The sequence below is a fragment of the Hylaeus volcanicus genome, chromosome 8, assembly GCF_026283585.1.
Source record: "Hylaeus volcanicus isolate JK05 chromosome 8, UHH_iyHylVolc1.0_haploid, whole genome shotgun sequence".
NCBI classification, from domain to species: domain Eukaryota; kingdom Metazoa; phylum Arthropoda; class Insecta; order Hymenoptera; family Colletidae; genus Hylaeus; species Hylaeus volcanicus.
The window spans coordinates 15,592,440-15,618,462 of NC_071983.1; the positions used below are offsets into that span (position 1 = coordinate 15,592,440).

Sequence of the window (26,023 nt, forward strand, 5' to 3'; positions counted from 1 at the left end):
TTACGAGCCGTAGACTGGATCGAAGGCGCCCATTAGACAGGACTCGCCCATCCTGGTACCTGTCACAGGTACGACACCAACATTGGAGTACTCATTACAAACCTTCAGATCTATATAACAAATTCTATAAACCACCTCATATCTAATTTTTCTTTCAGTAACGCAAGTGCAGCGTAAGAAGCACCATCGTCCACCATTAAAAATTTTGGAACCCTGGTACCAGGTCCGCAGTCTACGACTCCAAAAGCGTTTCGGGCATACCTAAAGACCTCTTTCCATCGTTTTGCTGGCTTTTCGGGATTCTGCCCCACCGCTGGTTTCGCGCAGTATCAGTGACTGGCGAAACGAGTGAATCGAAAGTCGAAAAGGTATATGCGGCAGCGCGTTTCTCGCGCTTGCGCGCTTGGAAACGCGGTCGGCCACGCGACGCGGTGATACAGAAGCGATAGAGAGAAGACGAAGAAAACGCAGCCGGCGCAGTGAGGATCCGGGTGACGGCGCAACGCGGCGTGGCCTAGGGAGCAGCTAAACAAGCCGACGAGGGGGGAAACGGAAATTTGCAGAAGACAGACACGCGGTGCGGAGACGCAGCAATTTCGCCGCGGTTACAGCGTGGTGTACGATCAACGTGTTCGCGTGAAATTTGTAAAACCTGATGGACGCGTAGTGGAACGGATCGGTAGTACGGTACGTCACGATCTCGGTACACGTACACACGTAGCGATTGTGCGAAGTCGAGAGTGCGAACAGCCGCTCGACGGTGCATTTGTAGCGAGACGGTGTCGCGATACGAGCATCGACGAGCGGTGCGGCAGTAGGCAAAAATCGACAAACAAACCGTTATGTACATGGTGATACCTTGTTGAATGTCAGGGGACAATCGCTCTGACAGAAAACACGTGTTAGTAAACAAGTAGTTAAACGTCTACCACTCGGTACCTGTGAGTGCTTCGTATCTGTTGCTCCAATCTATTCATAAAAACACTTTGAAATGGAGATTACTCGTGAAACTAAGTTTCGTTTTGTATAACGTGTCGCGAACAAGATCGATTTTCCGCGGTCGTGTGACGTTTGGTTACTTAGAAAATTTGATACTTCTGCTACAATTTGCTGCGCTCCGTTCTATTTCCTTCATTTATGGACGCAACTTATATTATATTTAAATCGGCTAATTAACTGTCTCAAGAATCAAATCAAAATCGATATTCAACTGCTCGATCGAACGAATCATATAATCTATGCGTCCACGATCCGACGCAGGCTGGGGGTGGTTGCAGAGCCAATAAACAGCGGGAGAGTTTGGATCACGATCGTGACATTAAAGTACTGCGGGTTGGATTCGTTCGATATTTACGACGCGAGTCGGTCTCAATGTTTACTACTTTCTACGGTTTCCGATATACACGCTATATACTAACGATAAAACATTCCTTCGAGAATGACCGCTTTTCGACGCTGTCGCTTACATGCGTGTGTATGTAATGGTTCAATTATCTTTATTTATAGTGTGGTCCTAATGGACCCGTTTACACTTTTCCTGTAACATTATTTGAGTGACAGTCGGACTGTTAACACTGTTCTTGGTCTGGTCTTGCTTGTACAATTCACAAGTCTTATACGTGTGTGTTTACAATTCACCAGTCTTACACATACGTGTTTACAATTTACCAGTTCTACACATATGTGTTTTTTTTTTCATTACATTTACATTACATTTACATTTACAATTTGCATCGACAATCCTTCACACATCTGTTCAACACATTCTGTTGGGGCCCGCTGACCCCCCTCTAGCTCGGGTACCTCGGGGTTGCTAAGCCCGTACTGTAGCTACAAACACTGCTATAGCCCCTGATGGCATGCATGTAATGAATCAATTCAATTATCTTTATTTATAGCGTGGTCCTAATGGACCGTTTACACTTTTCCTGTAACATTGTTTGAGTGATAGTCCTGTCGGACTGTTAATATTTTCCTGGCCCGTTTGTGCAGATCCCAAGTCTTACACATACGTGTTTACATTTCATCAGTCTTACACGTACGTGTTTACAATTTACCAGTTCTACACATTAATTACATAGCTATATATAATATAAGAAAATTAGAAAAATAAAAAGTCTTATCAAAATAACATAAAGGTGAATCATCTTCCATTCTACTCGTATTTCTAAATTCGCCGCTTTTGTACATTGATATATCGCTCTACATATCTTTGGTTTATCCAGAATTATCAACTTATATACATCCTCTTCTACCTCTTCTATTTCCTTTTTCAGCTTTTCTCTGAACTCTAGTCTATGAAAATTGTGTAAAGAACATTCAATGTATGTAATGATCATGCAATGATCATGTTTCAGAAGAAAATTGCTTTTGTCGCATAAGAAGGTGGCAGGGGCGCAGGAGATCGAGCAGATCGAGCGTTTCCGTCTTGATCGACGATCGAGCGTTGTTCAGTCAGCGCGCGTCTAGCAAGAGTTGCGCGAGTACTCGAGTAACAAGAACGAAAGCTGACCGTTCCACGAATAGAAGATGACGCGACCCGCTGACCACGGCGGATGACGCGCGTGACGGATCATTGGTAAGGGATTGGCAGCGATTGAGATGAAGTATACTTGTAAGCACGCGGTTTGCGCGATCGACGCGTCAACATCAACACTAACCACGCGGTCGTGGTATACATTAGATACGTGTCGAGATCAGGTGCAGGTATCCAGCGAGACGAAAGGTGGGAGCAATCGACACCTTTCGTGTCTTATCACGATACACTCGTCGTTACGGAGTTATTATTAGTCGATCGGTTGAAATTGTTCGATTAGGTGTCGAGGCTCGTGCTACGAGTTACCGTGAAGACGAATGGAAATTAATACTAGAAGCCAGGTTTTATGCTGTCGTAGCGTATGCGAGCGTGGGAAAAGTATGCTAAACGTATGTAGAATATATGCGAAATTAAATATTAACGTTGCCATCGAAAGGACCATCCGAGTCACACTATTTCGATACGTTGACTTGTTCAGAATTTCATTACGCAAGAAGATAATGATATTAGGTAGACTGGAAAGTAATGTCGTTTCTTTTTTTTACATTAAATTCAAATAAATTTTTAATAAATTTCTATTTTTAATCAATTATGTATCGCCTTCGTTATCAACAGCCTTTTGCCATTTAGTGTGCAAATTTTCAACGCCATATCGATAACAATCAATGAGCTGATGAGTGATAAACAAGTGTTTAAAATTGCACAAACGAAATTACTTTCCAGTACATCTAATATATCGAAATAGAGAGAGGTTGTTGTGATTTTCTTTTCTATTTTCGCGCCAGATAACGATCGATCGTCCATCGATGCTCATTTGATAGGCTAGCTTGTTTGAGATAAAAAATTCTGCTGAATATCTAAATCGAAATTATTAATACATGTTTCTATCGAGTTGTTTAACCCTTCGCCCTCGAGGCATTTTTCTATAGAATCAAATCGAGTCCATTTTTATAATAAATTTCTGTAAAACCAGAAACTCAGCTTCGAAAAGGAACATCTAAAAACATTCACGACTCAATGTGTATTATTTCAATTAATAATTAGCTGTATGTTGATATAAGTAAAATTGAAATTGTACGTTCAAAAATCACTTTTAAATTACATACAGTGGTTGTAGAAAGTATTCGTACACCGATCAATTTCCAAAAAAACTATGTGAAATTGTAATTTATTAACTTTTTTTTTTATAAACAATGATATTCTACATATTCTTGGAAATCTCTAGAATAAAGTACAGTACGAAAAGATTAGGTATTTTGTACAAGTGAGAAATCAACAAGAAAAAACAATAAATCGATAGAAATACAGAAGCAATAAGTATTCGTACAAGTGTTAAATTTTTCAAATTTATAAGTAATTAATACTTCGTGGGATTTCCTTTTGATTTTATAATTACTGCAACTCTTCTAGGCATTAAATTAACTATCATAAATGTCGATGGTATTTGGGGTAAGATCTTCTTTCATTCCTTTATTAGAGCCATTTTTTAAGTCTTTTTTACTGGAAATTTAATGTTTTCTAATTCCCACGAAGCAATAAACTGATGTGCGTATGTTACAAATTCTACTGTAAATTGTTCGTCATAAGAACCGTGCGAATACTTATTGCTTCTATATTTCTACCAATTTTTCGTATTTTCTTGTTAATTTCGCAAATTATACAAACTAGTAATTGTTGTTTGGACTATATTCTAGAGATTTCCGAGAATATGTAGAATATCATTGATTATAAAAAAAGGAGTTACGGGGGTATCCTGAATTAGGAGGTCTAAAAAAAAGCGGTTTTTCGTGAATTCGTTTAGGATGGAAAAAAATAATTAATTCTATCGAAGTTTTTATCCTATTTTCATACGTATTTGAGTAGTCTTTACAAATTTTTTCAACAAGAAATATTCAATTGAGTCAAAATTAAAACCTCCTATCGGCGGGAAAGATGCAAGTCGTAATTTTGGTTTGACACAAAAAAAACCAAAAGAAATTTTCATTTTCATACATTTCTCTTCTATGTGAACTAAGAAAATTCATACAAAAAAAATTTTAACAACTTTTTTAGCAAGTTAAAGTGATTTTTGTCACCCAAAGAACTCATTCTTTTTTTCAAACTTGCAGTAATTTCACATTTCACCATTTTTCCGGGGTTTTCTTAGTTCGCATAGAAGAAAAATGTATGAAAATGAAAATTTCTTTTGGTTTTTTTGTGTCAAACCAAAATTACGACCTGCATCTTTCCCGCCGATAGGAGATTTTAATTGTGAGGTGCTCTACAAATGTGCGTTGCCAGTCGACTCAATTTGAATATTTCTTGTCGAATAAATTTGTACAGACTACTCAAATATGTATGAAAATAGGATAAAAACTTCGATAGAATTAATTATTTTTTTCCATCCTAAACAAAATCACGAAAAACCGCTTTTTTTTAGACCACCTAATTAAGGATACCCCCCCCCCCCCCCCCCAATAAACTACAACTTCACACAAAAGTTTTTTGGGAAATTGATCGATGTACGAATACACCGATGTACGAGTACATTCTACACCCACTGTATGTCGCCCTAGAGGCGCCACTCGAGCGCAAAGTGTTAATATTCTACGAGGGTTCGCTAACATTTTCTTATCACAGGGGTTTAGGGGAAGGTGAAGTACGAGGAACACCCTGACGATCGGTAGATGTACACTTTCACCAGCGAATGCGGATATAATACTGCACTTTAGTACACAGTCACATTCTACCAAAAATAAACAAACTAATCGTCGAAAAGCACAGCTTAACATAGCATAGCTTTCCACCAAACATCCTAAAGCCTGACTAAAACACAAACTATCGCACGTCTAATCGTTGTTTCAGCACCGCGACGGCAATGAAATCGTCGTCGTCCACCTGTCCTCCGGTTTGGCAAATTAGAAACGCTCGGTTCACTATCAGCGACGTCTGGATCGAGGTACTGGGATCGAGTTTCGATCGCACTTGGACTTGGACTTGGAATCCAACTTGAAACTCGGACTCGAGGACGATGCTCGACGACCTTTGATCGGCATCGAACCTCGCGGGAGACGAGAAGTAAGAAGTACCGAGAGATCGTCGATCGACGTTGGATCGTGGTGGGCTCGGTACGTGAAATCATCGAGACGAAAGCGACGATGACGGCAACGCGTTCGATCGGCACGAGCCGCGGGCCGCGAGCGGCGAGTCCGCTGAGGGACGATCGCTGACGGGCGCGAGTAGGAATCGAGGCGCGAAGCAGTGCCGTAGTCCTGGGGGCCCAGGGTATACGCGCGGTGTATTAATAGCCCGGAATAAGACGGTGGTGGGGCGTTGTCCGCTCGCGGGTGAAAATAGAAAAGAATGTTTTTGGAATCCAATTGGACTTGGTTGGTCGAACGATGGGGCAATATGGCCGACTTGGCCGAGCGGGTGGACGATCTGATATGCAGTTTCGACTCGACTGGTGACACGACCATGGATACGTTATCGATGCTAATATTCGGCTGGATGTTGTTCGGTTTGGTGGTGTTGTGCGTCGGTAAATACGTTTACAATCGGTTCGTTTTAAACGAGGTCGCCTCGGCGACGACGATTGCCGCCAAGGACGGCCATATCGTTCACGATAACATCGGTGTCGTTGGTGCTATCGGTGTCGTCGGTAGTGCCGTAGGTGCCGGAAGTGCGGGTGGTCTCGTGAAATCGATATCCCTTGGGAAGCAGAAAAGTGGCGGGTCCGGTTCGAGCCCCGCAGGGGGTAAGACTTCGGTCGGATCGAGCGGGGCAGGTGGTGGCGGCGGTGGCGCCGGTTCCGGATCCCTCGGTGCCACCGGCACCGGTATCGCGTCGCCAGGTGGAATCGGTTCCCCGTCCGGTGGTTACGTTCCACCTACGCCCCCTGTTCGCAAACGGCTCACCGCCAGGAAGACTTCCGGTGCTTTGATCAGCCCGGCGAGAAGCTCCAGGAGCTTGCATCTGCCGACGGCGACAGGCGCGGATCCAGACGCGGTGCGCTGGGTCAACGAGGTCATCGTCTGGCTCTACTCGGATCCAGCGATCCTCGACGAACTGCTGGCGGTTTGGGTCGCCTCCCTGAACGAGATTACCAACAACTCCGTCGACGAGGTGAGTCGATACGCGGCAGAGTCGCGTTGCCAAAACCGATTCCCCCATTTCCATTCTCACCAGCGCTCCTGTTCCGGGTGTCTCGTACAAATTGCCGAACGAGCCGTGACTTCTTTCCCACAGTTGGACGCTCTTCTTATCTAAATAACGTGCCACGAATGACGAATAGGGCTTTATTTAGATAAACTTCTTGGCGTGAGTCACGTGCGTGGTTTCATACAGATAAAACTTTTATGGGAGCGAAGTATATTTTCGCGGACGGAAATATACGCGATGTTTACGTATACGTAAAGCATTAGGTTGTCCAGAAAGTTCGTGTCGATTTTTAACACTTTATTTACCGGGAGCCTATTTATAGGCTTTTTAATTGCAGTATTTAGCTATTCGAATTTATTTACTGTGTTGATGACTGTCTGCTTACAATGATCAGTGTTTGGAAACAGACTTGGCATTCAATGCGTTTAGTAACAATATCGAGGAATTATTATCAGCCTGGATTGGCAAATGCTGCTATACAGTGATGGGCAAAACTCTAGGCTTCGAATAAATCTGAAGATTGCCGACATGTTTGTCTCGTTTCCTCTTTTGAACATTTTCCAAAGAAGGAAACGAGACAAACATGTCGGCAAACTTCAGATTTATTCGAAGCCTAGGGTTTTGCCCATCACTACTACTATAGAAAATTCTTTTTTTGAATTAAAGACTGTTTCTAAATAGCTCGGTAGATAAAGTGTTAAGAAAACTTCAAAGACACATTTGAATTTTGATATATATTTATTGAATTGTATAAGTAACATTTTGTTCCACAACCTTTCCACCATTTAAGGGATGCACACATGTTACTTGTTTTCAACCATTGCAATATATTCAGACCTGTACCACCTACCAAAAATCGGCATGGAGTTTCCAGACAAACAAATACGTATACATAAAGTATCCAGGGGAAGAGGAGGGATTATTCCCATGCCTCGTAATAGTAATTGCATGTAATCTCGTCGAAATTCAGGCGAACGAAGTTGCCAATTCACCGTTCGCATCACAGAAGCTGTTGCGGCACACCTTCGTTTACTCGACGATAATATTAAGTTTCACTTGTTTATTGACATACGGACTGATTGATAGGTACGAAGCGAGGGATCGAGTTATTTCTAAAGGAATTTCTGGCACTTCTGAGTCGAAGCGGTATTGGTAGTTATATGCGCTTGCTCCGATACGCGAGATAAAGCGCGCTTAAACGAAAGACAATTTCGCGGACAAGTGACGAATGGTTTCGTTTCGGTTTCTGTCGAGACGTTCGAAAGTATAAAAAAGGGACGTATATTGATTGATAAGACGAAAAGTAGGCCGATAGAGCAGCAATGTTATAATATTACAATGTTATAAGATTACACGTTTCATTGTCAGCTGAACTTTGTTCGCTGTATGTCATCTTTGTGACTAAGGAACGGCGGGCAAAGTGAAACGAAAATAAATGTGGACTTATTATTCAAGTTACATCGGAGAACGCTGCATTGCATGTGTCTCGAATACGGCAGCGAACTGAAATATAAAAGATTTCGTTCGTTTCAGACATCTTTATCTACGCTAGGGAGTTCCGTAGATCGATATGGTCGATAGTTAATTTGTTTCATTCGAAAATAAAATAATTCTTTCAGATTCACGTAATCTGATAATATAATCGATAATCAATCTCTAATTTATTTTTTTTTATTTATTTAGCCTTTGAAACTTTTTACAAAGTTTATATCAGCTATACAATTTCATTGTTTCATACAGTCGTAATATAACTTATAACTTAACTGTAACTTAATAATATCACACAATAATATCATACAATAGTAACACTTGTATATACGTATATACACTCACACATACATACTAGCAATACACACTAGCAAAGCATACTATCATACAATAATATCGTACAATAGTAACACTTGTATATACGTATATACACTCATACATACATACTAGTAATTAGTTATGACATAACTCAAGCATCAGGTTGTTTTTCTCTTTTTTCTTTTTTTTCTATATTTTCAAATTACACTGCTTTAGAAAGTTATAAATGAGCATACAAGCCAGACTACTTGGTTCAGCAAGTATCATTATGATTGTCAAAGGTAAATGCAATTTGATTTTCTGAAGTGCTCTAATTACCTTCGTTCTCCAATTTATTTTGTTGGAACTACAGCAGTCCTTATAGACTCAGGTAACCTGATAATATCGATCTCTAATTTATTTCATTCAATTTCATCCCATTTCAAAGAAATTTTATCGGTCACATAATCGTCGTACCTGTTGGCCCTGTCTTACACACAACTGTCTTTCACATTTTGGTTTATATGTTATAACTAGACTGCGGATTTTTATGCATTTATAGGAAATTTGAATGTGCAAGAACCTACAAAATGCGCACAGTATGCAAGAATATAAAAAATATTGAGAGTAAAGTTCATATTATAATATTTGCAGAGTAAAATAAATTCCTATTTTCGATGAATTTTTGTAGATACGTCTGCCAAGATTTTATTTTGCATAAAAATCCGCAGTCTAGTTACAACTTTATTTTAGTCGTGATATACGCTCCTTATATTTGCCGAGTTTTACATTAACGAAATACATACTTCGGGAATGAAATAGTTCCTTTAGATTCGGGTAACCTGATCTGTTACAATTGACGTTTTCTTATTTAATAAAATCGTTGTTGCTTTTGATTCGACCCTTCGTGCGGTTTCGTTGCACGCGAATCAGAACCTGGTGAGAGAAGATAAAACGAGGCAAACTACCCGACGCGCGTGGGTGTTTCCGAGCAACGAAAACATCTCGCTACACCTCGGTGTCGGACAATTTTACTTTGCGTCGCGAGGCTCGTCGTCGAGCTCGTCAAACGCCGGGCATAATCGCGAACGCGTCCCTGACATATGCGAAAAAGTCGGACGTTTACGACCGCGTTAAACGCCGACTAGGATTCCGTTAACGCAGCCACGATGTCGTCGCGCTTGGGTTGGCCACGGGACCGCGACAATCGAGATCATTATTCGGCTAAGTATCGCGTAAAACAGTGGTCGACAACCCGTGACCCGCGGGTCAAGTGGCGATACAATATCAGCTTACTCGTATGTTAACAAAAAATCTTAAGCAGATGGAAGAAAGAGTCGTTGCAATTAGTTTTAATCGAAACATTTCTACGCACGTAAATAACTTCAACTTTAACATTTCTGTTTTCATAAATAGCCGCACCTTCCTGTTCTCATGATTAATTGCAATTTCGCCATACCTGTCTTCTTAAGGGGTCATGCGTAATCACGAGGCCGAAAAAAGCATGACTTTTTGTGATTTTTTAATTCAAACATCTAAAGACATTTTTACAAAAACTGCACGTGTACTTAAAAGAGCATATTTCGGAGAGTACGTCATAATTTTTACAACGCATTAGCAGAGATGAAGTTTAAGAAGCCATGTGCAGTCACGAGGCCGAAAAAACCATGATTTTTTTTATTTCTTTTATTAAAACATCCAAAGACATTTTTACATACGTACGTACATCGTAATTTTTACAATCAAAAATAACAATAAATAAACGTAACATCGACAATTTTCGGAGGCCCTGTTAAGAAAAAGCTCTTTGCGGTGGCCACTGTCACTCGGAGCTGGATCATCTAAAATGAAAAAATGAAGAAATTTTATGTAACATATGGAATTACCTAGCCCTTAACGGATCGGTTTTAAGAAATATTGATTTGGAACAAAATGGCATGGGTTTTAAGAAATTATTGCGATTTTCGATGAAAATTTTTTCGTAAAACGTCTCCCACTTTGTCCCGAATTAATATTTCTTAGAACCGATCCGTTAACGACTAGATAATGTAATATACCACATAAAACTTTTTCGTGTTTTCATTTCAGATGATCCAGATCCAAGTGACAGTGGTCACCGCAAAACGCCTTTTCTTGACTTATGTTTATTTATTGTTATATTTTATCGTAAACATTATGATGTACGTATGCATGTAAAAAAGTCTTTAGATGTTTTAATAAAAAAAATCACAAAAATCACGCTTTTTTCGGCCTTGTGACGGCACATGGCTCCTTAAACAACTTCGTCTCTGCTAATGCATTGAAAAATACTACCGACCCTTAACCCTTTGCACTCGAGAGGTGACTCTCAGTCACCACTAGGTTTCACGCAGCAAATCTACGATACCTAACATTTCTTTAGGTTTCATTTCCTTGGAGCTCGAACTGTCAATAAAATGATTGTCGGCGAGGTAAAGGTTACCTCATTCTCAAATTTAGATAGCTTAGAATTCATGGCAATAGAATGCTACAACTATAGAATGCTAACATCTCGAGTTGCTGGCAGATACCAGAAAAAAAGCCCTCGAGTGCAAAGGGTTAAGCTTCTCGAAAGGTATATTGTTTATCAAAGCATCAACGGTTAAAAATATACGATTTTTATTGCAGCACGGAGTCGGAGTCGAGTTCGTACGTGTCCTTCCTGAAACGTATCCACCGAATCTCTCCAACATCTTTTGCGAATGCGATTCCAAGGACGACGTCGTACGTAATTAGATTTACAATTGGAGTTTAGATCGATAATTACGTTACAACTGTCCAACACGGTATCGAGTTGTGATTCTCTTTTGGTCCATCCTACGGTTATCTTCTTCCAGGCCATCACGTGCGACTGCGAGGCAACGCCGGCGCTGCAGTTGAAGGCGTTTCGTCGCAAAGGCGACAAACTGGAAGTCGGCCACTATCGAGTAAACGTGAACCGTTTTCGCGCGCGACTAAACGTCATTTGCATCACAGAGAAGCTTCTCTTAGATCTGAAATGCGACGGTTGGCCAGAGGTTTGCGATGTTTTATGTCACTTTGTTGCTATACGTTTCTCTGCGGTCAATGTAACCCTTTCAACCCTGATGGTACATGTATGTCCCAGTGATCTCAGTGTCTGGTTGGTGTTGACCAGATTACGATTTCACCCTTTGCGGTCGTATGTCTGCTCTTAGCCACCACAACAAAGAGCCATACTAATCTTATGTTGCACATCTGTGCTATCTTTAATATCTCGTGTTAAGATAATGCTAACGTGAAAACTCTGAGTTATATGTAAAATGTACCTTCTACGAATATGTAAACATAACATAGATTGACTTTACTTCAATGAGTTCCCTTAGTTCGAAGAGAAATACATAATCCGACGCAGACAAAATGATAGCACACTTGAATTAGGTTTACATATTCTTCAGTGTTCCGTGAATTTGCAGCGAGTTATTACGTTCAATTTCTAGAGGTTTGTTATATCGCTATCCTCGTAATGGGTCGTGACAAAAAGCTTAGTGAAAGTGACATTAGTGTAATATTAGCTCTGCGGAAACAAAAGTTATCCATTACTCAAATCGCAAAAGAAATTAGTCGCACTTGAAGAGTTATTGTACAATTTGCTGAAAGATACAAGTGCATATGGAAAAAATAAAAGTACAGGAAGCCACTAAAAGCCAGCAGCATTATCTGAACGCGATACACGAGCAATAATACGTGCTGCTTCCAATTCTCGTGCTATTGCGAGAGAGATCGCTAAGAAAGCTGGCGTAGAAACAAATATGCAAAATGTTCGCCATGAAGACTCCAGACTAGGCATTCTAAATCGGTCGAGATTAATGGCGAAACCATTACTAAACGCAAGACATAAGGAGAAACGGTTGTTATTTGCAAATGCATATGTACTTTGAAAGAAGACTTGAAGAAAAGTCATCTTTACGGATGCGAAACGGTTCACCCTTGATGGCCCAGACGGATGTACGTATTATTATCGTGATGTTCGTAAACAACCACTAATCAAAATTCGACGTCAAATGCGTGGCGATGAAGTAATGGTTTGGGCTGTTAACGGATATCCAGGGAAAACAGAAATTAAATTTATTCAGAACAAAATGAATAGCATTCGTTACCTCGAACTAATCAAAAATCAAATTAATACGTACGCAGAACGCATTGCTGTTACACCATATATATCCCAGCAAGATAATGCTGCAACGCATGCTGCTAAAATTATTAAGGAATATTTTTTAAAGGAGAATATTTCCACTCGTCAATGGCCGGCGCGCGCACCCGACCATAATATCATCAAAAATTGCTGGGCAATGTTTTTCCAAGCAGTGTATGCTGAAGGTCGACGATTTTCAAATATAAATGAATTAAAAACTTGCGTTACAACCGAATGGGAAAATTTAACACAAATAAAAATTAAACAACTATATATGTAATTCTTTACCTTAAAGGATGGTGGAAATTATAGAAAGCAAAGGGGGTTCTATGCATTATTAAAAAAATGTAGTTGTGTATATATATATTATTCTAAGAAATATGTATACTTTTGTTGTGGTAGTGGTGTTATATGAAATATATATCTTTATTTTTCAAGTTTGCTATCATCTTGTCTGGGTTGAATTATGTGCTTCTCTTCGAATTAAGAGAAATCATTGAAGTAAAGTCAATCTACATATGTTATGTGTACATATTCGTAGAAGGTACGTTTTACATATAACTCAGAGTTTTTACGCTAGCATAATCTTAACACGAGATATTAAAGATAGCACAGGTGTGCTATCTTTTTGTCTGTGAGTGTAGATTCTAAGATATTAGTGTAATAATAGATTAATGGAAAGATTAATGAAAGATCGTTAATAATTATATTAAGTTATACAAGAATATATGGCCCAGTGGGTGAAATATCTACATGTTAAAATTTTCAAAGACAAATATATTGAATATTGTTATTTTTTCTGTAACAGACTGTAATAAATACCAAATAGTCGAAAATATTTGGTAGAATTCCAAATAATATTTTACAAATTGTGTTCAAGTGTAATTAGGCATTCTGGTTTCTCAAAATATTTCAAAAACAATACCCCAAAATAGCAAGAAGAAAGTTACCGAAAATATAATTAAATATAATTTTAAAATATAATTTTTATATATCTAAAGTCCACAAAAAAATTAATTAATCTTGTTTATCCTTCATAAGCTTGCAAATTATGTATCACTGCTCGTTCTGTATGTAAACATCGCTACGAAACGTTGTGCGGATAACAGAACGTACGGATAATAGAACGTTCGTATATTGGGGGTACGGATATGGGAGTCTCTACTGTATATTAAAATAAAAAAAAAAAAAAAAAATAGAATGAACACCATTTGCATTAGAAGAAATTGTCTCTTCTTACGCGGCCAGAGCCTTCGATTTATAGCGAACCCAAATTTAATACGTTTAATTTTCAAAAGAGAAACGAATAGAATTTAAATAAAAAACAGCCGGGTCGAAAGGGTTAAATGGTTAGAAGAAGATTAAGAACCACTGGCCTGTGGCATCGTCAGCCGCGACAATTGACCCACGCTTGTTAAGTTGATTCGTTTATGTCGTAGGTGAAAGTCTCGTTGGCCCCAGTGGGCACGATAAAGAAAGATCTGGACGAGAGCCAGTTGCAGGAAGTTGTAACGGAAATCGTGGTGGGTGCGTTAAGGGGGACCAACGTTCATCTGAATTTGTTTCAATATCCGAGTTGCCCGCGTCTATGGAGAGAACAAGCGCAACAACCTGGCTTCTCGATGCCGGTACACTACGACAGTATGGTAAGTTTGTCTTTCAGACGAAACTGTTTTGGTTAATTCCGACATTAGTCCAGACACTTCGGATTCAGACACACGCGACGTAGATACTTTTTGTTGAAGTATTTCAATTAAATACTCAATTAATAATATTGTTAATATACAGGCCCAACGTCAATTTGTTTATTACAAAAGAGTCAATAATACACACACACTAATCAACAAAATAATAGTGCTAATAGTGATACAACAAAAATAATAGTGATACAATGGCAAAATAACAATTCTATGACTCACACGTTCTCGGTCTAAAAGATCTCTCGGAAGAAGGAAGAGACAGGCGTAAGAGCACGTGTTATCAAGCAAAATTACGTACATACATACGTTCCATTTGCTAATTTATCGCGTACCTCTTTCGCACTAATACTATCGTTTTATCGTGTGTGGAAGGCGGGCTACTTGAACTGATTAATTCAACACTTTTATCGGATTGACATTTCGATAATAAGATCGTAAGTGGCTGGACTATAAGCGTCGTCAGTAAGGGGTAGCTTCTTGACGAACCGTGGACTGGTATCCGTTCGAGTTTCTGTTCGTAGAGCACGTCCAGTGGCTCAATTCATCCTCAACGACAACCGACTCGCACCCAGAGTCCCGCGTTGGTTCAGAATCAATACGTGGCTGGTGACAAGAGATTGCTAGTCAAGGTGGTCAGAGCAGCAGAACTCGGCGGGGAGAAGGGCGCCATGGAACCCTACTGCGTAGTCGAACTAGACGAACCCTCGCAAAAGAATCAAACGTCCGTGAAGAAGGATACCCGAAATCCGTTGTGGGACGAGGCGTTCTTATTGTGAGTCGATCGTAACTTGGCGATTAATTTTTCGGAAGACTTTTTGGACGATACGTCGGATTTCATCGTTGTTATTCATCATCGTTGTTTGTCTTCAGCGATGTTAATCGGAACACAACGGAAGTGTTGTTGGAAGTCTACGATCGCGTGAATAAATCTCAACGATTTCTGGGCCTGGGGATCGTGGGAGTCGACGAGCTCCTCGCCAATCCGAGTCAAAGGCAGATCATACCCTTGCAGTGTCGGCCGTACGAGGAGGACGACATCACTGGCACCCTGACGGTCGAGGTGAGTCTCATACAACGATACGTACGAACCCCGATCGCGTCGTTTGTATGTCACCTACGATTACCGTTTTCGTTGTTCTCTTCTCCTCGTCCGTCGTCCCCCCGTCTCTCCGTCTTTCTTTTCTGTCTCTCTTTTCTCAGTTTCTGTTCATCGAGGGTGCAGAGGTGCCTCAAATTGGGAACAAACCTTACAAGGTGAAGGAGACGATAAAGCCGGTGTCACCGACTCGTACCTACAATCCGACAAATGTCATCAGCGACAATAGTCTAAATTACAACAATGGTAACAGCACACTTATCTTGTACGACTCTACCGTTCTATCCGATGGGGGTAATTACCAACTACTTATCTGAAAGGCATTGCGTTCGTATTCACGAGTGTGAAATCATAGTGATATCCCGTTAGTATCACCTGTTATACTATCCTTTACGTGACGCGCCCCGACGAAACTTCACCGCTGGTTCACTGGTTTCTCGCGAACCAGTTACATCGTTTTCAAATAAGTCGCGGCCACCTGTGTTCTCGATAATAGCGTCAATTGTAGCGGCTCTCTAGATCCGCGGGGAGCGTGTGGAGGGGGTGGGGGTGGGGGGGGGGGGAAGGAAGAACAAACTTTATTTACGTTTATTTTATTTACGCACCCTTGTACAGGATGGACCATTTTAAATTCCCCAGTAGAATTTCTCGGTAACTATAGGAGTTAGCGAAAAATATTTCGAACAAAAGTTGTTCGATTTCGATCGCAGACTAGGACCCCTTACTTTATTTTCGAACATTTCGCCGAACAAAATTTCACAATCCGTGTTCAAAGTAAAATTAACCCTTTGCACTCGAGGCCTTTTTTTCTGGTATCTGCAAACAACTCGAGATGTTTCTTAGGATTCTATTGCCATGAATTCTAAGCTATCTAGATTTGAGAATGAGGTCACTTTTACCTCGCGGACAATCATTTTATTGACACTTCGAGCTCCTAAAGCTCCTAAAGCTCCGAAATGAAACCTAAGGAAACATTAGGTATTGCAGATTTGCTGCGTGATACCTAATAGTGACTGAGAGACACCTCTCGAGTGCAAAGGGTTAACAATCTTCTTTTGATGCCTGATACACGTTACTTTCTAATGATCTTTGAATAAATTATCGAAGAGAGTCCCAACTCGCCCGCAGTGTCTGGACGTTATAAAATTTGTATCGTTCCTCCCCTCGCACCTGGGAAGCTGCTACATAATTGACGCTATTGCTACTATCGATCACAACACACGTCTCGATTTCATAGCCGGCTCTTTAACGCGGTAGCATCTACATCCTCTTCAGGATGGATCCTCGCCCGATGGGATCCACCGATCACTCGTTCGCGTTCAGTAGCGATTCGCATGTAATACACACGCAGTATTGTGCATAGATTTCTTTGGCTCCTACTATTTTTCTCCTCCTCATCCCGTTATCTAACGGCCGTGTTAACGTTCCTTCAGCACGATTTAAATGGTTTTCACGCCCGCCCCCACCCGACATCGGAATGTTTTCTCCCGATTGACAATTCCTTGGACGTTATTTCGGCTACCAGAGAAACCCGGCGAGTAACGATCGCAGATAAACGCGGATCGAGCGACGACGGAAACGTTGCCACCCGTTGAAAATCATCTGGTAAACGAAATGACCGATGCTTCGTAGATGAGACGGAAGTAGAACGTCGTAAATTCCTAAAAAGAAAAAAAGAAAAAGAAAAAAACAACAAACGTTTCTTTTACGCTTAGATGAAAGACTACAGAATCTGATCGATGGTAAAACGTAATTCGCAGACTACCTGACGAACGGCAACGTCGTCGACTCGCCCTACAGAACTGGTCAGTCCAATGGGAACAAGGGGACCCTGATCGTACACAGCCAGCAAAGGGTATGATCTACGAATCTGCATGTTTCATAACAGATTAGTTTCATCCTGTTACTAACAAGCCACGACTGACCACTGCGTATCTTTTTGCGCGTTCTCTTTTGCAGCAGCCGGAGCGGCAGGTGGTTAAGGTAAGCCATACCTGCGAGAATCGCATCGCTTGGCATCGTCATCCTCGTCCTAGTCGCCCTCGACGACGATCACTGTGTACGAACGTCTCCCATTTGCCTGTTTTTCTACCTTTTCTTTTTGTCTTTCGATAGTGTCTCATACCCTTTCGACTCGGCTCTTTTCCTGATTGTACCGATTCTACTTGTTTCTCTTTCTGAAATTACGGTAGAGACTCTCGTATCCGAAGTATTAGGGGGGCCAGAAAGTAATGTCGTTTCTTTTACATTAAATTCTAACAAGTAAATTCATAACAAGTTTTTATTTTTAATCAATTGTGTTCGCACTCTTTACCAACAACCTTTTGCTATCTAGCGTGCAAATTTTCAAACTCAGATCGATCAAAATCAATTGGTACACAATGACCTGATAAATGATAAACAAGTATTGACATCTGCAGAAACGACATTACTTTCTGGCCCCCCTAATGATAGGGAGAGAAAAGTGGCCGGATAGTGGAATTTTCGGATAATAGAACAGTTACTTTCTTTCGCATTAATTATCATTTGTTCAAGTAGAAATGAACAAAATTGAGTTTCTTTCAAAAGGGTCCTATTGTCATATGTAGTTGAATAAGAAGAGACAACTCGTTCCAGCGCGAATGATTTTCAATTTTTCACGTATGTTCCTATAAGTCTCACTTGTAATTTGGCTGAAAACAATCAGAAATATTCCCTGGGACATACATATACACTAGCCGTAAAAAAAAACGGAACACTATTTTAAAACGTCATAACTCCGAGAGTTTTCAACCGATCTTCGGGATACTTCGTGAGGTTTAGTTTTGAAGTGTCCTCTGGGTGTGTGCAAAGTTGCATTGACGAGGGTTGATGAGAAAGGGTTAATTCCCCCCCCCCCCCCCGCCCCCCTAAAGGGGTAATGCAGAAAAACGGCACTTCAGAAGGATCCAGGGGCGACGGAAGGGGGTGAAAAAATCAAAAAAACCTTTGAGACGACTCTGTTTGATGCTCCCTACAAAATGCACCCCTTGAAATCGCTTTCGGACAAATCCACCCCTCACCCCCCCCCCCCCCTAAAATCCACAATTTTTGGACGACAGTCCCGATTTTGGACTGTATACACAGTCAGTGTAATAAGTATTCGTACAGGAACCAATTCAAAATAAAACATCATCTATTTACTTCATTAATAAATTTTAGGGGAAGAAATAATTAACCGACAATTCTACATATTTTTAAAGTATACTTTGCATACTTTACTAGTAGGTTGAAGTTTATTATTTTTAATGTTAACCTCTTTTTCCTTTTCTTATTAATTTATTAATTATAAATCAATTTCCTTTTCTCATTAATATGGGTCGAAAGGGTTAATGTTGATACTTTGAACTCCAAGCTAACAGCTCGAAAACGTAAACGTCTTGTAAAAAGGTAACTTATCGCGACCCCCTTGCCTTTGACATTTGAGTTTCTTTATCGTCACGAGGTGAAACGATCTCCCGATCCACGAGACTACTAATCATCGTCAGCTGAGTGGCGTGTGTTTACTAATTCGACAGGTCGCCCTGACGGAAAGTGGGAACTGGCAGGAAATATCCCCGGAGGTAATTATGCTCGTCATTGTAAATCCTTGTACAGTTTTCTTTAAAAATGGCTACATCAGCTGGAAGTGTTCGAAAAGTCGAAAATTATTTTGCTCGTGAAATAATAATTTAAACCATTCGAGGTGGTGTAGCCCTCGAGTTCGTTGAAGTTTAACACTCTAACGTTGCTAATAAAGAAAAAATTCATAGAAAAATACACATTCGCTTAGTATAATGTCGATGCATATAAACGTTTGTCTCGATTCCTTTCAGCATGGACCAAAAGATGCTAGCATGACATCGGGACCAGAAAGCACACCAAATTCTTCCAATTCCGAAGGTATTTCATTATTTTACATGACGTGGAGATAGGAGGTACATCAGGTTGGCCAAAATGTTCGTTCAGATATTAACGCACAAATAAACAGCGATTTTTCTTAGACAAGGAAATACATCTATTCTACTAGGTTATCCCATAAGTTCCCGGACACTTGCTACCAATAAATCATTTTATAACTAACGTTATAATCAAACAATAATTATTCTTTAAAATATTAGGTTGTCCCGAAAGTTTCTTTCGCGAGTTGCACTCAATTATTTGATGTGGTCGTGTTTATATAAATAGACAATCCAATTTCATAGATATTCATGTTGTAACAGTCATGGAGCAAAATGAATCGTGCACAATTCAGTAATGTAACATAAAACATTAAATATTGTGCATGTATTACTTATTTATAAAGCGAAAGAAACTTTCGGGACAACCTAATAAATGCCATTTAATTCAATTCCGATTTGGATCAAATGTCATAAAGAATTCTAATGTCAAAAATTCCAAGATGTTCGTTCGGATATTAACGCAGAAATAAACAGCGATTTTTCTTAGACAAGGAAATACATCTATTCTACTAGGTTGTCCCATAATTTCCCGGACATTTGCTACCAGTAAATCATTTTATAATAACATTTTAATCAAACAATAATTATTCTTCAAAATAAATGCCATTCAATTCAATTCCGATTTGGATCAAATGTCATAAAGAATTGTAATGTCAAAAATTCAAGCGTCCGGGAACTTGTGGGCCAACCTAGTATAACATATCGTCTATTATGTTCTATGATCTTTCCCCATCTTTTGGGTAAATTCGTGATTCCACATTTGTAGAAGTTATCGTCGAGGTAATAACCCTCCCAACTGCAAAGATAACAATCATCAAACACCGAACGAACTTTTTCGCCAATCTGATAAAGTGTTTGCAGTGGCATGTTTTTTATTCTGCGAAAACACCTCGTCTTATCTTATTTATTTATTGCTTTTAAACCGAATATGGTTTATATAGCACATACGTTACATAAACATATTAACATATTGCTTAACATCTTAATGCGCCATTTTTACATAGATTAACTTCAAACTAGTTTGTGTAGCGTCTGTGTGCTTACATTATTTTAATGAAATGAAATGAAATTATGATAATAATAACTATTTAATTTAAATTTAAATTAAATTAAATTTTTATTGCGAATCGGTTAATAAACTCGAATATAATCGGCAGGCCTTTAATATCTGGACCACATAGGAAACACCTCATACAAGTCGGAAACTCCAAAGTTGGATATCAAAACACCATTTACCGACCATCTCAGCGACTTTAAAATTCAAACATGGAATTCCACTAACATCTTAATCAAAGAAAACACCTTGTTTCGCATTATTCTGTTCACCCTGTTTTTCGTTGCAGACAGAGGTAGAACGCGAAGAAAACGGCGGGACTTCTTCGGCACGATAAGAAAGCGACTGAGCCGATCGAAAACGAGAAGCAGATCCGTTGGACCGGAAGGTGACGCGAACCACGAGGACGCTCACTCTAGATCCATATCCGCGGACAGGGCCCGCGATCCCGGCTCTGGTATGTTCCTTCGACCTGTATCTCAGCAATCCTGAATCGTAAGAGGGTTGTTTTGAGACTCTAGAGTTAGCAGTTTCCTCCATTGGTAGTAGTTTATAGGGGTGTGCGGGATCTCGGTCGGGACGGGAATTCCTCCCGGGATCGGGATGGAATCCCGAGAATTTCAGAATCCCGAATACATCCGGGATTCCCGTGAATTTCCGGGATCCCGAAACCATTCGGGATTCCCGAGAATTTCGAGATCCCGTAAATGTTCGGGATTCCCGGAATTTCGAAATCCCGTACATTCGGTTTGCTGAAATTTTCAAGAATAACAACACTTTCGGAAATCACAGATATTATTCTATATCCCGTACATTGTCGGGAATCCCGGATTTTTGCGGGATCTCGTGTATTCTCGGGAATCTCGAATCAACACGGGATCCCGCATAAACTCGAGAATTCCGAATATTCTCGGGAATCCCGGATATTTTCGGGAATCTCGAATATTTTCGGAATTCCCGTAAGTAGTTTAGCTCCATAGTTTCGTGTGGCTAGTATAAAACTGTACCTACTTGTTTGTTTTGCGTACGTATCATCTGCGTCACGGCACGTCGGTGAGTACGATCACGTAGCGACGACGCAACCGAGAGCCAGTCAGCCATTGCTCGTTTACAACTTCAAAATTCGTTTGCAATTCGAATTGGTCGTTCTTAAAAGTTGCCCTAGTCGTCGTCGAGCTTTGCAAGTTTGCTCGATAGAAACAGCGAGTCACGCCAACGCCAACGCTAACGCTGATACTAATGCTACCGCCGATACTAATGCTACTGCCGGAGCTGCTATTCGTCTTTGACGTGGTACTAACGTTACGGAGTGCAAACGATCGTTTCGCTTGAATTTTATAGCACGTTTATCGATACCAGGAAGGGAAGAGCACTCGAGGCGTTCCAGTCTGAGCGAGGCGTCCGGTATCAGCGGTGCGTCGACCAGAACTTACGTCAACGAAGCTTCCACCTTGGTTCTCGAAACGCTCGAGAACGGTATTAAAAAGTAAGCAGTACGATACATTTTCTTTTTATTAATAATTGTAGCGAGAACACACCTAGAGCATAAGCGAAAACCGCGCCTAGACGAGCGGAAAAACCCAGGCCTCGCGCTCGACGTGTACCGAGCGCGCCACAGGTCAGAAATCATAAAGTTCCCCTCGCGCTCGACGAAAACAGACCCCTGATTGGTCCCATGGAACTTCGCAAAACGGTATAAATACGGGCTAACGAACCCCTGAAAAGTTAGTTACGATCTTGGAGTCGAACACCCCGAACCTTTGCCTTGAAGCAGCCGGACCCCAGCGGACCAGGCACTCCATCCGCTCCAGAAGCTGCCGGATCCTAGCGGACCAGGCTCTTCGCCCTTCCGAACCTCCATACCGGAAAAGTATAACTCGACCATCCCGACAAAGACCCGCGCATACGCTCTAGTGCAGACCCCGGCTCGAACGCCGTCCTCTTCCGCGCACTCACGTTTCATAATTAAGTATAAGCTCCGAGTTCATAGCGAGAACAGCGAGTCACCGACGCCTGGTTCTTTTTAGGCATTATCTGGTGCCACTGTCGCTCGCGCAGAAGAACAAGTGGAGGAAAAAGGGCACGAAGCTTCACATATTTAACGATCATACCTTCATAGCAAAACACATGGCTGGGTAAGCGTCCAAGGGCGAAGGAATCTGATAAACAGTGTCGAGTTTCGTTTTAACCGAGTGTTTCGTTTCAGTGGGACCGTATGCGAAGTATGCAAGCGAACGCTCGCGAGAAGATTAGGCAAACAGGGCTACGAATGCAGAGACTGTCAAATGAAATGTCACAAACACTGTCACGTCAAAGTGGACACGATGTGCCCCACGTCCACCATTCAGAGCATCGAATTGTAAGTGGGCAGCGTCTTGCTTTACTACGGAACTCGCGATAGTAACGCAATGGGGGCCATGGACGTAGCAATTTTCTACCAAAAGTCTTTCTTTTAACCGAGTTGTGGATTGCTTAGAGATATCTTTAATAGTTTAGGCAACGCGAGTCAAGAAAACACCAAGAAAACTTTGATCATAGACTAGCCTTCTTTTTCGAACTTTTGAATTATCACCGTTTTCCCGGTATTTTCGCTCGAATGAATAGCCATCTAGCGGTGAATATACCGAACTATTTTGAGGAGTTTAATCAGCGCCTCTATCGGGAGAACGCTCAAGTTTGTCCTCGAATAGTTCTCTTCTTCCTGGTAGATGGCGTTATTTACAGTGCTTCTTACCGACCTGTTGGTAAATTACCATCATGTCGGTAATTACCATATAAATGGCGCCATCTAGAGGTTGAAAGACCGAACTATTTTTTTTTTTTATAGTGTAGTCCTAACGGTCTATTTACACTGTTCTTGTAACTTATAACATTTTCTTTTCTCATTGTCCCTTCTTTTTTATCTATCATTTCTTTATTCTTTTTCCCCATAGGCGTTCTCCATACTTTTAACCAGCCGTAACCAGAGATGGGCATTATTTAGATAAAAAAATTATTTAAATAGAAAATGGAATAAAGATACGTAACTTTATCTTTATTCGATGACTGCTGGATAAAAAAATGTATTCGAACTAAATGTATTCAAAGGATAAAGATAACTTAAATTATTTTTATCCGAAGGCTAAAGATACCTGCTTTATCTGCAGACAGTTTCAACCCTAAGATACTTTTCCGCATTTGTATCTTTATTCGACGGCTTGAGTTACCTGGTTTCTTTCCAGGGACATTCATCCGTAGGTTATTTTCTCATTTTTATCTTTAACTGAAGTTTTACTCGTCGCGTGGGATAACTTTCGTACTTTTATCTTTATCCATTACCATTTATATGTTAATTACCGACATGATGGTAATTTACCAACAGGTCGGTAAAAAAGTACTGTAAATAGCGCCATCTACCAGGAAGAAGATAACTATTCGAGGACAAACTTGAGCGTTTTCCCGATAGAGGCGCTGATCAAACTCCGAAAAATAGTTCGATATATTCACCGCTAGATGGCGACACCATTTCCCGCGGGAAATTTAAACGTCTTTCTATTCCGTCAAGTGATTCTGGAGATTAGGTTAATTAAACAGACAAGACGCCAATCAGGGATTTTTTTTATACTATGTAGAGGTATGATGTACCTCCTATTATGTGACCAGCTCTGACGAAAGACAATATTGATACGGCTATGGTCCTCGTGAGGATAAATGTTCACCTAACGGCAAGCTAATTCTATTTTTTTTACCCAATTGCCGCGTAAGGTCTCTACTACCAGTGCTCAGTGAATAAGATGGGTAAGTTCTTGACGATGTCCAAGCATTTCCTAATACATAGCTGCGCATGAACAACGTGTTCTTCCGTTCGTTTTCTATAACCGCCGTATGCATTTTCTGTTGGTGTATTCGATTGCGCAAAATCGGGTCGTTGCGATCCCTATTTCCCCTGATCTCTGACCGTTAATATTTCTTTCCTTCTCTTGCTTCTCTAAATTCTAGAGTTCGAAGCAGCGTTTTGCCTGTGCCATCTGACTGCTTCTAACAAACCTCCACTTCAGTTATCAGTTTACGATAAACTTATACGTATGCCTATAATCGCAATCTGATGAATCAAACAGTCCCACCTATTCCAATCGTTCTAATTAAATATTCTTTCCAGAACTTACGTGAAGATACCACGGCTCGAGCGAAAGAAATCGTCCCTCAGTCTCTGCTGACCAAGTCCCGGAGACGTCTTCAACGACCGAAATCACTTCACCTGGTCCGCCGTCGTTTGCAAACAGCAAATAATATCTCCCATCGAGTTGTCGTTCGAATCGCTTTCGTTCGTAATTGTTCATATTTGCGAAGCACGTCGCGTTACACCCTTGCAAAAATCGTAGACAATCGTCGAAGCAAGCCTAGCCACAGCAACCGTCACGGTCAGCTTCGATGCATGGAGCGCTTTTGAACGCGATAGCAAAGTTAATGATTTATTATCCGCCGTCTCGACTTTGCGCTTGTTAACCGGGACAAACGAATGCGAATGCGAACGAAACAAAACGATACGACACGATACGAAACGAAACGAAACGGAACGAAGAAAACGGAGGAAATCTGGCGACATTGTTCTCGATTGGGGAAGCGGTAAACTGAATTCGTAGACGCCTGTATTATGGCCGCGAAAAAGTTGCACAGCTGATAATAGCATCGCCAGAGAGGTAAACGGGAGGGAGGAAAAAGTTCTCGCAAGAGTTTCTACTTCGTAAAATTACTTTGCGGCGCGGGAAACAATTGTGCGCATCTACTTTGCGCATACGCGCCACTCTTACGACGATCGTTTACCCCCTAGCGGAGTCGGTATCGCCGTAGGATTTTCACGCGGCGGTGTATACTTACGTAACGTGTTTCTATATACGTTTCATCTCGAACAAAACGAAATCGATAACGTTCGAGACGAGTAATTAAATATTCGTCCGTTTCTACATCCGTTCCTAGTTTTACGCGTTCTCATTCGAATTTTCATGTAATTTTTTACGCTTCAACGAACGTATCCTTCACCGTATGTATTGGAAACGTTTGATTTTCTATCGATTCCCAGTATCACGCTTCGAGATCGTATATCCGTTTCCCTGTCGCGATTAGGATTTAGGAAATGGCCGCACGATCGAGAAAAGCGACGCGGGAAACTGAGTATGTAATCGGAAACGTCGACGTTAGTGCCTCTAGACGCGAAAGCTTGTAATTTTCGAGACATCGTTGTAACTGTCCGATGGAACCAATGATACTTTTGATAGTATTATCAATTCTTACGGTGGTGACGAATCGATCGATCGAAATCGAACGCTTACACGCGCACAACTCGTGCCTGCGTACACCGCGGATAGAAAGTCGGCTGATAATATTATTATGATTGTAATTATTATAATTATTATTGTTACTATTATTATTATTGTTATTGAGAGGGGAATGCAGCGGAGAATATTTATGGAAACGACGTCGATTGCCAGAATCGAAGCAGGAGGAAGAAAACACGAGTACAATAATGATAATGATAGTAGTATTGTGTTATGTTAAGAAAAATAATATATTGCAGTATGATTCTACACCGTTCGAAAGCCTTC

At 40.7% G+C, this 26,023-nt stretch overlaps 1 protein-coding gene across 10 annotated transcripts; it reads left to right on the forward strand.

The window, feature by feature from the left end:
* Positions 1-184: 184 nt before the first annotated feature.
* On the forward strand, positions 185-26,023 carry LOC128880729 (uncharacterized). 10 transcript variants are annotated; one of them, XM_054131097.1, is made up of 19 exons: positions 188-687; positions 2,358-2,578; positions 5,381-6,640; positions 11,108-11,203; positions 11,317-11,496; positions 14,072-14,278; positions 14,854-15,104; positions 15,203-15,392; positions 15,533-15,722; positions 17,189-17,283; positions 17,388-17,411; positions 18,965-19,009; positions 19,262-19,328; positions 20,731-20,898; positions 21,783-21,927; positions 22,469-22,576; positions 22,648-22,800; positions 24,186-24,218; positions 24,580-26,023. In XM_054131097.1, exons 3-18 carry the CDS (start codon positions 5,879-5,881, stop codon positions 24,211-24,213), a joined length of 2,709 nt encoding a protein of 902 aa, XP_053987072.1. In that variant the 5' UTR covers positions 188-687; positions 2,358-2,578; positions 5,381-5,878; the 3' UTR covers positions 24,214-24,218; positions 24,580-26,023. The 10 variants fall into 10 exon arrangements, with proteins under 10 accessions (XP_053987071.1, XP_053987068.1, XP_053987067.1 ...); XM_054131093.1 differs by lacking the exon at positions 24,186-24,218 and having other exon boundaries at positions 186-687; positions 2,358-2,925; XM_054131092.1 differs by lacking the exon at positions 24,186-24,218 and having other exon boundaries at positions 186-687.